General features: G+C 38.7%; 2 protein-coding genes across 3 annotated transcripts in view; both read left to right on the forward strand.

Annotated features, from left to right (window-relative positions):
* On the forward strand, positions 1 to 10,985 carry LOC103510601 (ER degradation-enhancing alpha-mannosidase-like protein 1). The gene is made up of 10 exons (XM_026823262.1): positions 1 to 175; positions 1,347 to 1,467; positions 1,714 to 1,884; positions 2,352 to 2,445; positions 3,252 to 3,328; positions 4,994 to 5,060; positions 5,377 to 5,543; positions 6,194 to 6,380; positions 10,581 to 10,927; positions 10,962 to 10,985. The coding sequence occupies exons 1-10, from the start codon at positions 129 to 131 to the stop codon at positions 10,983 to 10,985; spliced, it is 1,302 nt and encodes a 433-aa protein (XP_026679063.1). The 5' UTR covers positions 1 to 128.
* The window catches only part of LOC103508767 (arginine kinase), a 27,391-nt gene continuing 22,339 nt past the window's right edge, over positions 10,586 to 15,637 (forward strand). Inside the window, exon 1 of one of the 2 annotated variants that reach the window (XM_026825002.1) lies at positions 10,586 to 11,070. In XM_026825002.1, the coding sequence (XP_026680803.1) occupies positions 10,985 to 11,070 (86 nt within the window). In that variant the 5' untranslated portion in view covers positions 10,586 to 10,984. Of the gene's footprint in view, positions 11,071 to 13,416; positions 13,605 to 15,637 lie in introns of those variants that run through there. The other variant, XM_026825041.1, reaches the window with a different exon arrangement.

The raw sequence follows: 15,637 nt of genomic DNA on the forward strand, positions 1-15,637 counted from the left end.
GAAACGTAATCAACGCTGATTCAGGCCAGTGGGTAGGTAAGCTAGGTGGTCTTGGAGCGGGGTTGGATTCGTTGTACGAGTACCTGCTGAAAACTTTCATTCTGTTTGGAGACACGGAGGACTACGCCATGTTTGATGAAATGTACAAGGCCATCAAGCAACACATGCGACGAGGGTAAACTTATAGGATTAAAAGAGCTCTAAGTACACCATAGTGCTGTATGAATGCTCCAAATACAACATAGTACTGTATGGATCATCTGTTACAACAGCACAATATCAGTGTTATTTGTATCAAATTGAGCATAGTCATAACAAAAAGTTAAGTATTGGAATGGGTCTCAATTCTCCTCAGAGTTCTCAGCAATTGGCCACATTGAGATGTTAATTACCGCGACATTTGGTGTTTAGATCTACAACTTTTTACCTTCTATTTTTTTTCTTTTTTTTTTCAATATAAAAAGATTGTACCTCGGTAACACTTTCTATTAACTTCAAGGCACATTCTTTTACATCCATGCTTATCCAAGAACGGGAAAGTTTGGTCAGTAAATTTTTACCCTGGCCGGGATTCGAACCCAGCACCTCCAGGTTGAGAGTCAGTGCTCTTGACCACTCGGCCACAGAGGTGAGTCATCCTTATCAACCTTGTGCCCCTAGTGGATAGTGGAAGAGTTAACTTGCCTTTCAATAATTGGATACGGTCCATTTCTATACAGGCGATCGCGCGGTCTCCCGCGCAAGTTCTCAGAGGAAGAAGAAGAAGAAGAGTGATAGGTGGACGAAGAGCGGCGAGCATACGTCTCGCCTTCTCCGGCGTAGAAATGACTAGATGATCTATCGAATGGAACCTCCTCTGTGCTGGACCTGCAAAACAACAACGAAAGATTAAAAGAAAAAATAATGGGAGAGGGAACTGTAACTGCTGAGGTCTTATCGTCCCGAAATCGAAGAGAAAAGGAAGACGGGATAGGAGAAAGCCAGCCGTTCGGAGAACGAACATTTTCCATTCAGCATGAAATCTGTCCCGGGTGGGAATCGAACCCGCGGCCTAGCGCTTACAAAGCAGACGCGCTACCAACCAAGCTAACTAGGCTGGCCATCGAAAAAAAAAAAATATCATCCACCTGTTCAGATGTCGAATTCGGGTGTTCTAATCAAATTTCGACCAAAGAGTAAGATTTTTTTTCTTCTTTTATAATTTACAAGAGAGCAAACCAGCTTCAGTAATGTACTAGTTAGAGCGGTGGACATCGGATCTAGAGGTTGGTGGTTCGAGTCCAAGTTGAAAAAATTAGCGAGCTGTAGGTATTCATGCTTAACACATTTTTTTTCCTGCCTTACAGGAGAGCTCAATGTAATCACGGAGAGGGTGGTCATCCCCTGTTTGTGAACGTGGACATGAATACTGGAGAACTTTACTCGACGTGGATAGACTCCTTGCAGGCTTCCTTTGCTGGAATACAGGTAATGAGGTTTCCTTCCAATATAATGTGCTGATTCCCGGAGAGCAAAATATATTTTAATGTGATGTTGTTTTCTGGAGATGTTTCTTTTTTGTGCACAAATGGTTTATAAAGTCTACTTATATTACTCACCGAGAGAGAAAAAAAAAAGCTTTCAGCAGGTACTCGTAGAACGAAAGGCAGACGCCCTACCCTCCAAGCTTTAACTAGGCTGGCCGTGATTTGACCGATTTGATTATTATTCCAGGTTTTAGTAGGAGATATAGAGGAGGCTATTTGTACCCACGCCCTGTACTATGTCATATGGAAACGATATGGAGTTCTACCTGAGAGATATAACTGGAAACTTCTCACTCCTGACATTTCGTTCTATCCGCTCAGACCTGAGTTCATAGAATCCACGTATTTCTTATACCAGGTTAGTATGATGAATTAATTATTGTGGCTTGTAGGAATGTGATAAACAGTTGGTGGGTTGTGGGTACGAGTTTTTTTTTTTTTTTTTTTTTTTGAGTGGAGTAAAAAGTGAAGGGTGGGGAGTGCAGAGTTGTTCATAGAATAAGGAGGCCCTGGTCTAGTAATGAGCCATTGCCTATTTTACTTAAAATCTTTGAAAGTAGGTAATAAACTTATTTTACATATTTAAATTTCCACTATTATCGCCATAACCTGTCACCACGATTTAATAACACCTTCCCCCCCCTCCCAATTTCTTTTTCTTCTAAGAATCGATAGCGTGACAACCGAAGAACGAGGCTAAAGACTGATTGAGTTTTATGAAGCCAAAGGTTAAGAGTAACTTTGTTTTTAGCACTATTTTTCCTCTTTTATGAGGTTCAAGTTACCTGTGATACTCTAATCCCTTCTCCATCTTCTCTTCCAAAGGCCACCAAGAGTCCGTTCTATCTGCACGTAGGCCAGGAGATCCTCGCCAATCTAAACCAGTTTACTAGGACAGGCTGTGGATATGCTACTGTACATAGTGTAGGAGATATGTCATTAAGATTTTTTTTCTTCTTTTATAATTTACAAGAGAGCAAACCAGCTTCAGTAATGTACTGGTTAGAGCGGTGGACATCGGATGTAGAGGTTGGTAGTTCGAGTCCAAGTTGAAAAAATTAGCGAGCTGTAGGTATTATGTATTAATCGGGGAACAAACTTGTTTCAAGTATTCATGCTTAACACAATTTTTTTCCTGGCTTACAGGAGAGCTCAATGTAATCACGGAGAGGGTGGTCATCCCCTGTTTGTGAACGTGGATATGAATACTGGAGAACTTTACTCGACGTGGATAGACTCCTTGCAGGCTTCCTTTGCTGGAATACAGGTAACGAGGTTTCCTTCCAATATAATGTGCTGTGGCTTGACAGGGCTGGTTTTGTCTCAGTTTTACGTTCTCCAGCGAGACAAATGCACTGTACTATGTCATATGGAAACGATATGGAGTTCTACCTGAGAAATATAACTGGAAACTACTTTGATTGGTTTTATATCATAAAATTAATAAAATTGAAAATTTATTATTATACCAGGTTTTAGTAGGTGATATAGAGGAGGCTATTTGTACCCACGCATTGAGTTTTATGAAGCCAAAGGTTAAGAGTACCTTTGTTGTTTAGCACTATTTTTCCTCTTTTATGAGGTTCAAGTTACCTGTGATACTAATCCCTTCTCTATCTTCTCTTCCAAAGGCCACCAAGAGTCCGTTCTATCTGCATGTAGGCCAGGAGATCCTCGCCAATCTAAACCAGTTTACTAGGACAGGCTGTGGATATGCTACTGTACATAGTGTAGGAGATATGTCATTAGAAGATAGAATGGAATCCTTCTTCCTATCTGAAACCACCAAGTATTTGTACCTGGTAAGTTTAATACTGTACATAGTAGTCTTCTTTTATTTACTTTTTATTTAATCTTTCCCGAATGCTTGATTTTTATATCCGCATTACGGATTTATTTTCCTACTCGTTTTTTACATTGTTTAATTCCAGGGAATGATACACCATACACCTATTATTTATTCATTTAAATATTTATGCTGCCCATCACCTATAGATTAATGTTGCCCGCCTATTTAATTCGCGAAGTAGGTCACCTATTAAATTAGGAATAGGTATCTACCTAAAATACAAACAATCTGCCAGTGTGTTACCCTAGGCTTCTCGCAATTCATCCAAACAGTCTCATTTTGAAGATAATACTGTCAACTTATTGTTATGATTTTAATTTTTTCAAACAATTAATTTTTAGCCCCAAATTTGTATTTCCCACAGGGTGTTACTTACCTAGGTATACTTTATTTTTTTTTTTTGCTCTGAAAAAGGAGAAAATACCTAGTTAGGTACCTACCTACCTGAAAATCGATAGGTCCGTTTTAACTATCTCTTCATTAGGCGTATCTCTTCATTAGGTACCTACCTAATGGTAGACAAGTAGACATTCAAATTAAGGAAAAGCGCCGTAAAATAGAGAGAGATGGTACCTCTTTCCTTTCAGCAAAGTTCTCTTGAAAATACTTAAACCACTTCATCTCCCTCCCCATACGTAATAAATGTAACAATCTAATATTTTAATAATAGGTAATCACCAACCTCAGTGGTGCAGTTGTTAACGCGTTGGACTTTGGATCTGGAGGTTGGTGGTTCAAGTCCAAGTCATGTCATGAAATTTATCTAGGTGAAATAATCAGGGAACGATGTTTGTGACAAGCATTTAAATATGCTTAACACAATTAGAATTCCTTTTTTAATAGGTAATCCAAACGTTACAAAACATCTTACGCAGGCAAAATCCATTATGTATGCAAACAACAGTGCAATAGTCCTAAACTAAAATGGACGCGGCACATTAGGGATCAGGAAGAGACCGCCTTAACATAATAATGCAAACAAACAAGGGTAATATTTGTACAAAGACGAAGGGAAGAAAAAACCCTTTTTGTCTGCGAAAAATAAAAGCTTTCTCACAGCCAGAGTCTAAATGTCTGGAGCATTAGGGAGTAGGGTGTTGAAATCGATACACTAGGGCCAGTGGCGAATCTTCCTTGAAAGCTAAGGGGGACACCGCTTTCCTTCATCTCTTCAGGGTTTTCTCACCCCCCGGACCGACATTTAGACATCTGAGGTGTAGGTGTAGGGGCAAATAGCCCTAAAGGATGGGTTAAGCTTCCACGAATCTACGACATTTAGACTGCATTAAGCAGAAAAGAACCAACCATAAGGGAAATTGCCTTACGGCCGGTTCTTTTCTGCCCAATGCTGACCATTTTTCTCCAAAAAGTACCACTTCTGGGGCAGATTTTACCCTGATAAGGTTCGTTCTCGAAACGACTGGCTTTCTTCTGTCCTGTCTTTCTTCTCCCTTGGCTTTCGGGACGATCAGACCTTTGCAGTGAGACTCCACAATACAAAAATTTTTATTGGGGCTTGGTTTAATTCAACCCACTTCGGTAATGGACTACCAAAATAAAATTGACCTGGGGGCACACATCAGCCTATTCTAACTCTAATTTCCTTTTCTTCTTTCAGTGTGAAGCAATGAGCGAAGACAAGAGATACGCGCTACCAATCAAAAACAAATACCTGGCTCAAATCAGCTCCTCTGTAGGGCTTGAATCCTACTGACATCAAATATTCCGTCCCTGTGCCCTGTCACCCTATCTGAAATCTGACAGGTCTTGTATACGGGTCCTATCTGAAATCTGACAGGTCTTGTATACGGGTCCTATCTGAAATCTGACAGGTCTTGTATACGGTCCTTTCTGAAATCTGACAGGTCTTGTATACGAGTCCTATTTGAAATCTGACAGGTCTTGTATACGAGCTCTATCTGAAATCTGACAGATCTTGTATACGGGTCCCATCTGAAATCTGACAGGTCTTGTATACGGGTCCTATCTGAAATCTGACAGGTCTTGTATACGGGCCCTATCTGAAATCGACAGGTCTTACCAATCAACCATTTGGTTCCTTGCAACCAGACTGGTATGATAATCAACTTTTACATTTGGCCAATGATCTGGCTACACGACTATTGCCAGCATTTCAAAACACAACCACTGGTTTACCAGTGCCAAGGGTAATAACAATCACTTTTCTGTTTTCTGTTCAGATGAAGCATTGTATGAGCTATACCTACATTTCTTTTTTTTTTCATACAAGTACATGGCACCTTTTTTGTTCAAAAATACTGTCATCATTTGAGCACTTTATTTTAATATTGACCAATTTTGAGATTAATTCACACACTAACTCAACACCTAGAGCTCTTCCCCATGTATGTAGGTAGGTAGCTAGAAACTTGAGATTTTCCACATAGAGTAGGTAGTTACTTACTTTTGTACTTGAATTGGAAGAGACAAAAAAAAAAAAAAAAAAAAAAAGAAAAAAACATTTTTTCTTTTTCATACAAGTACATGGCACCTTTTTTGTTCAAAAATACTGTCATCATTTGGGCACTTTATTTTAATATTGACCAATTTTGAGATTAATTCACACACTAACTCAATACCTAGAGCTCTTCTCCATGTATGTAGGTAGCTAGAAACTTGAGATTTTCCACATAGAGTAGGTAGTTACCTACTTTTGTACTTAAATTGGAAGGGACAAAAAAAAAAAAAAAAAAGGGGCTTGTCCTAATCACTTGCTAATGCAGTTTTTTATGTTAAAGTAGTCCACTTAAATGTATTTTTTAAATTACTCTATAATTTAAATCAATACAACTTTCAGGTAAACTTGAAATCTGGGGTTCCCGATTTCCCCATCAGCTCAGATACATGTCCTGCTGGTGCAGGGACATTCCTGTTGGAAATGGGGATCCTGAGTCGTCTCCTGAATGATCCAGTGTATGAGAATTATGCCCGGAGAGCCAACAAAGCTCTGTGGAATGTGAGAGATAAAAATACAGGACTCCTGGGTGAGTAAGAGAGAAAGACAGGCAGATTAAGGCCCATTCCCGACAAAAAAAAAAAAAAAAAAAAAAATAATGGAAAAATCCGGGTACATTCCTATTTCATATTTATATTCAACACTTATTTGGCCAAAGGGGGAAAAGAGAGACTGAGTGAGTGAGTGAGTGAGTAAGTGAGTGAGTGAGTGAGTGAGTGAGTGAGTGAGTGAGTGAGTGAGTAAGTGAGTGAGTGAGTGAGTGAGTGAGTGAGAGTGAGTGAGTGAGAGAATGAGTGAGTGAGTGAGTGAGTTAGAGAGTAAGTGAACACTGGAAAAACTACAGGTTAAAACAAAAGGAAAATTCCTTGTTTTCTCGACTAATGCGACTTGCAAGGGATCCAAACTCCTTAGGAAGGTTAGGGAATAACAAGGAGTGCTCCTTGATCACCATCCGTGAATGAAAAAGAGTTAGTGAGAGAGAGAGAGAGAGAGAGAGAGAGAGAGAGAGAGAGAAAGAGAGAGAAAGAAAGAGAGAGAGAGAGAAAGAGAGAGAGAAAGAGAGAAAAGAGACTGAGTGGGTGAGTGATTGAGTGAGAGAGCGAGAGAAGGGAAATAGAGAGAAACTTACGTGCCTGTAAGCTTAGATTCTACTTTGAACTATTTTTATTCTAATAATATTTATTAATGAAATTTGTTTTCGCCAATCAAAGAGTATTTTTCTAGTACTTATGGTATTATAGTTGGTAACAAAATAAAGGAACTGATATATTTTTGCAATAAACTGGACTTTGGTTTTTTTACCACATATTCTTAGAAGTGAGATCATGGGCGTGAGGACATGATCTTGTTCTTTTAAAGTCATGTAAACCCTCTTGCCAGCCAGCCAGGCTGGTTATTAATTCACTTGTCTGTTTAATGGTCCCCCAGCTAGACGCTAGTCGTCTCCCTTCTGTGTTCTGTGTCATATTTTGTCCTTTCTTCATTGATATCAAAGTTGCAGTAATGGGTTCGATTTCTTAAAAGTAAAAAAAAAAAAAAAATCGATAGAACCCAGATGTCAAAATGTAAACCAAACCAAACGTAAAGAAATTCCTGACTAAAGCCTAACCTTTATGTAGCATTTAGGTATACCAAAGTATCTTTAAACAGAATAAAAATAAATATCTAAATAAACAGATAGTCATTTTTATAGTCAATCAATGGAAAAATGTTCAGAGGAGACAGTATGACAGAAAACTCGACACGGTTGAGTGGCAGAGAATGGAAACTCGAAGAGAAGACAAAACTAGGTCAGTAGTTGCGTACCTTAGGCAGGACCAAAGGAAAATCGATATCCTTCCAGGAAAAACACGAGAGAGAGGAAGAAACGCTCTGTCTCTCTCACTTGTTTGTTTACTAAAAAAATTTCCCGATTGTTAATGTTGGAAATTTTAACTGCCAGTTTTGTGAGTATTTTTACCTTTTTTTAACTGAGATTTTTTCAGTTTTTAACCACTATTCAGGCGGTGTAAAAAAACGAAAGACGTTTTTTTAAAGTGCTGTTTTTTTTTGCATGTTTCTTCTGTATTATTCGGTTTTATTCTTTTCGGATATTCTTTAACCGCACAAAACGTGTTCGTTTCTTCTAACCTAACTTGCTGACTTGCTCCTTGGCTTTGGTGGGTAAATATTTTGCCTTACTATTACGTGCAGTAATAAGGCAATGTAAGATATACACATCAGGGATAAGTGTGTAAGGTATGGTTTTTGGCGTCACCAGCTACAAGTGTAGGATTTTGTTCGGATTTTCCCGTTTTATTATACTTGGAGTTTGTAATTATTACAATAACATGCCTTTTAATAATATGTCCCTGGTGGAAAGTAGATACCTATATGGATAATGTAGAGATAGGTAGGCACAATCAAGGAAATTAGAGGGGTCAGGAAACGACCGGACCATAATCTGGGTTTAAATTTAAACTTATATTAACTCTTGGATTATTCTGATCCGAAATCACCAAATCAGATCGCTGAATTCAAGAGTTAATAAAGTTCAAGAGTTAAATTAAGTTTGAAATCTCATTGTGGTGTTGGACCGTGTTGACCATAGTCATTCAAAGGCTGTCCACTGTCCATCAACTAGGATGAGCTTCAGGTAACTGTAAGTGTTTGTCTTGCGTGGGTGGTTTTCATGCTTACCAGGTATCTCACACCTGACACATGTCACTGACCCTACAACGGTGTTTTCTGACGAAAAAAACCCCGGCGAAAACACATTTCTCCCGTGTCCAGCTGCCCATAATATTGTTCCTCTCATACCCTACCTCGGATTTGGCGCTCATCTCGCCCAAAGCGGTGGGAGTACGAAAATAAAGCAAGCTCTCCGCTAACCTATGCCAAGAAAACAACTTGACAATATATTTTTACTATGACAACATCATGTATCCCAAGTTCACCCCCAACACCCGCACGTCACTTGCTAGGAGGAAAAGAGATTGTTTTTTGCTGATGATAATTTTCATTTTATTAGGGTGCGAGGTGCGACAGGTGACAAAATTAATAGGTGTGAAAGTAATGTTCGACCCTTGAAAATAACACTTTGTCACTCAAGTAGGTAGAATTTTCTCGAGCTGAAGTGATGGTTGTCTCTAGTTTGCCCAATTTCCCTTTCCCAAAATGATGGTCGAAGAGATTGTCTCTGTAAAGTACTAGGTACTTCTTGATGTGAATAGCTGGACAGGACATCAAAAGAAAGGTCTCTACGGTGCCCCTACAAAGGTGGAAACACACTACTATCACGTTATACGTGAGCTCACGTAACGTGATATTTCACCTTTTAGGTATATGATTTTACCACCATACCTACCACTTTTTTTTACTACTTCAGCTGATAATTTCACCGAGTCATGTGCTTCGTAACTGACTTGGAATTAACTTGGAAACATTCTTGAAGATGCGTAGATGGATGGAATGTATTCGATGTTAATTAGTTCAATTATGATTCATTAATGGAGAGAAACAAAATAATTTAAGTACGAATAATTTCACATGCTTCGTTCAAACGCAACAGACAGCTTGTGACTAGTGAACTGACCTCAAAATCTTGGAAAATACGTCCCCTAAATGGTCTAAATTTATTTGAGATCCCCAAAAGATCAGTCTTTCAGAATATCTTAACTTCATTGATCCTGTCACTAATCTTCTTAGGAACCATACAATTATTGAGGAGGAACCATACAATTATTGAGGCACAATATTTTTTGAATTTCTAAAAAAAAAAAAAAAAAAAAAAAAAAAAAAACATTTAAATTTTTTTCCACTCACTAGAGCAACCTCAAAATAAACACATTTTTGAACTTGAAATTTGTCACTTGGTAAGAACCCAGGGTCCACAATTGAGGACCAAGTTTGAAAGGTAGCAGGTAAACTTTAGGTCGCTACATTTCAAGAAAATTCATGCCTATCCATTCTGTAGAGCTGCAGAATGGTGTAATAAGTCTTTATAAATTTCAAAAGAAATTAGAAGAAAAATATGAGAAAACTTCAGCTTTTTGACAGTTCTGACCCATTTTATGCCCACTGAATTCTTGGGCGACAAATCATAATAGGTATATATTGTTCAACTAAGCTTGTCACGAAATAACAATGGCCCAAGAGTGCAGTTTGCAATAAAGTAAGATGAAACTGCAGATAAAGGTGACTAAGTACTCGAAGTAGGTATTCGACGTAAATTATGTACGTTCTCGGCGATTCTTATCATGGCGGAATAACGATCTTGTGTGCTTGCCAAAAATTTCGAAAGAGAACTTTTACTTTTTTCCCTTGGGAGCAGAATGTACATAGTTTTCTAGGGTCGCAAAATTTTCGGAATATTCTCCAGATCATAATCCATAATGACCATAATGTACCTTCCTCTTTCCCCCATATCTATGGGTAAAATCTGTCTTGGGGCCGGGCCCACAAAGTGAGTTTAAATTCCCCGTTTAAGTCTTTATCTCGGTTTAAGCAATCTAATACACTTTTTTTTTTTATCATCAATCAATCAGATTGCTTAATCCAAAAGTTAAAATTAAACTGAGTTTAAACTTACTTTGTGGAGCCGGCCATCAAAGTCCAAAACTCATTTTATTATTCTATATTTATTTTTATTATTTCTTTGGTCATTTTACTTTATTTCTGTAACTATGTATGAACAACAGACTATAACGCGCTAACTCTCGTCTTGTTTACCCTTCTAGTCGCTCCTCAGGCAGCGACGGCGTAGTGGTCAACTCAAGCAGCGGCACCAAACCAGACGACCCGAAATCCGGCGAACAGAATGTGGTCTCCCCCAAAATCTCCATCGCGAAACCCTCCCCCCCAACACCTTCTCCACCACAACCCATTCCCACCAAACGGCCGAGTCCTCCCAAACCTGAGCCTCCGAAACCAGAGCCTCCAAAGTCCGTCCCAAAACCAGAGCCTCCAAAGGTGACTCCAAAGCCAGAACCTCCCAAGGTGACTCCAAAGCCAGAACCTCCCAAGACGATTCCAAAGCCAGAACCCCCGAAGCCAGCCCCTCCACCCAAATCCCGGGAAGACCAGTTGTTCGAGCAAGTCCTGAACAGGAAGACCAAAGCCTCCACTCCAGATCCTAGAGTCACGTCTGGACTGATGTTGAACGAATATTCTTCAGAGGAAGAAGAGGACGAGGATAGCCAGGAAGAGGATTTTGTCCAGGAAGAAAGACGCCGTGTCAAGTATGTTACGCTTTGGTTCGTGTTGAGTGTGAAAATTGTGTATCTTGCGCGAAACTTTGACAGTAAATCTTGTGTGAAAATTTGCTAATGCTCCTAACAGTTGATCGCTTTTTTCAAAACCCATGCGTCGGAAATAAAATACAGTCAGTATCCCTATTGGTTCGTGTTATGTGTGAATTTTGTGTATCTTGTGTGAAACTTTGGTCATGTCTCTTGTAACTGACATTACTGACCGTACAACCCATTTCTGCAAAGCTGATGTTTGATGGCTCCACCGCACTGGTCGCGAATAAAGCCATTGACTTTTAGAAAATTCAACTTCTAGTTTGTACAAACCACAAGGTAGGTACACGTTCTACACGAGAATCCTTTTGAGAAATAAGACCTTGGATTGTATATGGCCTTGGTGTGATTTGCTCTGACGTGTGAAGAACTGAACAGCTTTGCTTTGTTTTTCTAACTTTTGTCACAAACTAATCCTTACCGAAAAGATAAAATCCGCCCCGGGCGGGAATCGAACCCACGGCCTAGCGCTTACAAAGCAGACGCACTACCAACTAAGCTAACTAGGCTGGCCCAGATATGATGAAAGCCATGCTAACCACTGCACTGAGCTGCGGTAGGGTTAGAATCGTAGAGGCTTAAGCCATCCTTTAGGGCTGTTTGAGGTACACCTGATCAGGTGTACCTGACCCCTGATGAGCACACACACTATCAGGTAGACCAAACATGCGGACCAGATCAGGTGTACCAGCCTGTTAGTGAGTGCCTGGCCGTACAAGCCTAGTATGATACGCAGATACTACACAGAGTTCCCCAAATATCTCAAATATTCCATTTTATTTTCAAACACTAATTAGTGCCACCGACGAGAAAAAAAAAGAAAAAAAAAAAAATCGGCCATTCAAATGGGGAAAATAATAAGAAAACACCGCTTTATTATTTACGAGGTGTCCCTCACGATAAACAAAGCAGATTTCTCGGTCGCTTAATTTTTCTGGCACCAGTGGGCACACTTTGGGCCGGAGAGATGAGTGATGGAACATCATTTCTTGGCTCACGGCTTGCATTTTCGTCCCAAACCAAGGGTGTGTCCAAATTTGTATTTTTACCCGCACTCCTCTCGGTTACCTGAGGCCCGGCTTGACATGGCGAATTGTGTTTTCTTCTCGTGAAAATTTTTTCGGAACGAATCAGTTCGTTTCCGCTGTCAGTGGATGTCGTTGGAAAGATTGGACGGACAGGGCGTGGAGAATGGAATTTTTTTGAGGTGAAACACGGGGATTTTGACAGATTTCTGAAAACTCTGTGAAAGTAGACTGTTTCTAAATGTCGCTTGATTGATTTCGAATTTTGAGGTGAAACATGCGGGAGGAGGTGTTGACAGATTTGCGTAAAGGTAGCAAGAGTGCTTCCAAATGTTGCTCGATTGCTTCCAAAATTTGTGACATCTCCTGAGCGAAACCTCTACAAATGGCACTGAAAAAAGAACAAAGAGGCCAAATTAATATGATTGGGTTTTGGGTACATTACATAGGTATATGTTGAGGAAAATGACCTGATAGTTAATTCCCAGCATTTGATACCAACATAGGTATACACGTGTGTTGAACTTTCAATGAAAACACATGAAAACTAGCTTAACTAGTCCACAAATTAAGATTACTCTTGGAATTTTTTGGTAATGAACTTAGCAAAGGCTGGTCCGGACTTTTCATTCTCATTCTAGCAGTATAAATGCGTTATATTCTATTAAACGAACTGTTTGATACACACTGTATTTACACTAGATAGCTACAAAATGGAATGAAGCCTGCCTCCTGCCTATTACTGTAGATTTTTTCTGGCTACAGAGAATGGATGGCGGAAATCTCAATTGTTCAACATTATGCTATACTACACAATACTGTAGGTATTCACCAGCTGTAGATTATAGGTACAATCTTTACTGAAGGCATTCACTAGCTGTAGCTTATGGGTATATCTTTACGTGTTCAATAGGTACCTAGCTCTGAAAGCAATCTCGCCAATGTTCGAGTGACCTGGAAAAACGTCTATTCAAATCATTTTCTCTCATATCCATTAGTACAAGCTTTTCATTGGTTTTTGATTAACAGTAGGATTTGAAAATACTTGTAGCATAATGCAGAGCCTAACAAGGAGCAAGTTTATAAAGCAGTTAGGTATCTAACAATAAATAATAAACTTAATCAATAACCTAGGTAGATTTCCAAGAGAGGATACCCGTCATACGTCTTTGGTTCCCAAGAAGAACAGCCAACCTTGTATTTCTTCCAAAAATCGAATAATCACAAATCAGTTATCTGGTCAAAAATCCGTTCAGAGAAATCACAAAATCACTACGAACTCTTTAGGAAAATACTACCCAAAGAAGTTTTATCAAGTCACACACAAGTTAAATTAGTAAAAGTATCGAGTGAAAATTGATTTTAAATGGCATTCTTATATGGCGTACGTGAAAAATTATTGGAGAATGTGAAGGAGTCAATGCAACCGGGAAATGAAACTGGAAGGTAGGTGAAATAAATAGCTTTTTGCTCTCAAGTAGAGAGCCAGACCGCCTTAACGAAAAATCAGCAATTTGGCAATGCAAATTTTTGTCCAGTGTAGGTAAGGTGTTCGATTCCCGAAAATATTATTTCTCCGTCGTCTTTTCTACAAATGAAAATAGCTCTACGTACTCTGGATAATTGAAGATCAGTAGGTAATTCAGTTGGTAGCAATTTTCCACAAGAGAAGGCCAGGTACACTTTGTGTGTTTCCGATCTACCATCTTTCGTGTCTACCGGTGTTTCCAAATTTCCAGACTGTTTTTTTTTTTCTTCAAATTTCCAGACTTTTGCTCCAAGTTTTCAGTCTTTTGCTCCAAATTTCCAGACTTTTCCTCCAAATTTCCAGACTTTTTCGTCAAATTTCCAGACTTTTTCTTCAAATTTCCAGACTTTTTCTTCAAATTTCCAGACTTTTTCTTCAAAATTTCAGACCTTTTCTTCAAATTTCCAGACTTTTTCTTCAAATTTCCAGACTTTTTTCCATATCTTCTTCAATGCTGGGACATTTTCTTCGCCGCCATATGGATTTTTCCGCCATTTCGGATAGGTATGGGTAGCAGGTGCTATATTGGTCGACAGAATAGCTAGCAAGAGTTTCCTTTAAGCTAAATTTCCTTTTAGGAATGAACTACCTGTTAATTTTTTTCAAGTTATTTTGAAGTTAACTTTGAAATAATACCCACAAACAGTGAATTAATCATGGGTATGAGACAGATCCTAGGAAATATAGGAATGTGTCATACTGACTCAAAACCTACCGTGTACATGTGCAGTGTGCGGACAAATGAAACTGTCAGAAGACATGAAGTGTTGTTCGAAATCCGCTCGACCCTGTAAAAACGAGCTTTAGTCTTAAAAATATTGATCCAAATCAACTTGTAATAATAGGAAAGTGATAAGAGTGATTAATCCTATGATTAATAAATAGAATTACTCACTTTTTGATTACACATTGCCATCACTCTTATTTTGTCTAATTACAATTAGGTGAATTTGACACATTCACTAATAATATCCAAACCGTTTTCTTTTCTCGAGACTCTTCCTTTATATGTAATTAAAGCGAAGCTATACCATCTAATGAGTTAATGAGCAAGTATTGTTTTTCTATGATGAAGTAGAAGAGGGATATATTCATCCCTTTTCGCCTCTGAAAAATTTGGTAATTTTGACACATCCACTAATAATGTTAACTCACAACTCTGGAGTAGTCTGGAGCCCTCTTATCGTTTTTCTTTCTTTTAGAAATTTAGACTCTTCTTTTGCTATGTTTCCATGAAGAAGAAATGGAAGATTTAGTACTTTTGACACATCCACTAATACGTTCAACAATATTAAGTTATATTAACTCAACCTCTTGGAGCCTTTTCATGGTTTACTCCTCTGTCTAATAGTTTTTTGTCCGATAGACTTCTTTCTTGATCTGGACTAGAGGACACACCTTACATAGTATGCCATCTCTGAAAAGGACCATCTTACAGATAAGGCTTGATAAAGTCATCGATCTTTCTTATCATTTTATGATAAGAAAGATTTTACTGCGTATTAGGAACAGACCTTAACAATGTATTATTATTATTATTTACTAGGTACTAATTAATTAATGTAAATTATCAAAATTATTGATGTACAAAACGCCTCTTTTCAAATGTTGGAATAATGGGATTTTTTTGTCTCAGCCTACCGCCACAATTCGGAGGCTTAAGTGTATGGGTGTGTGTCATTAAAATTTGTTGTCAAGTCATTTGAGAAATTAATTAATCAAATTTGATAAGAATTACAATTTTTATGACATGACTTTACTTGTACAAAAATCCTAGGGAAGAGACTCCCTCCCTTGAAGAAGGGAGGAAGAGGAAGGGGAGGAGGAAGAGGAGAGAGGAGAAGGAGATAGACCATAGATAAGGGAGGATAACACGGTTGAGGAGTAGGTAGGTAGAAAGGAAGGAAGGATGGAAAATGGGACAAGGGGGGAAGAAAAATGAAGGCTAAAT

The sequence above is a fragment of the Diaphorina citri genome, unplaced genomic scaffold (genome assembly GCF_000475195.1).
Source record: "Diaphorina citri unplaced genomic scaffold, Diaci psyllid genome assembly version 1.1 scaffold2, whole genome shotgun sequence".
NCBI classification, from domain to species: Eukaryota; Metazoa; Arthropoda; class Insecta; order Hemiptera; family Psyllidae; genus Diaphorina; species Diaphorina citri.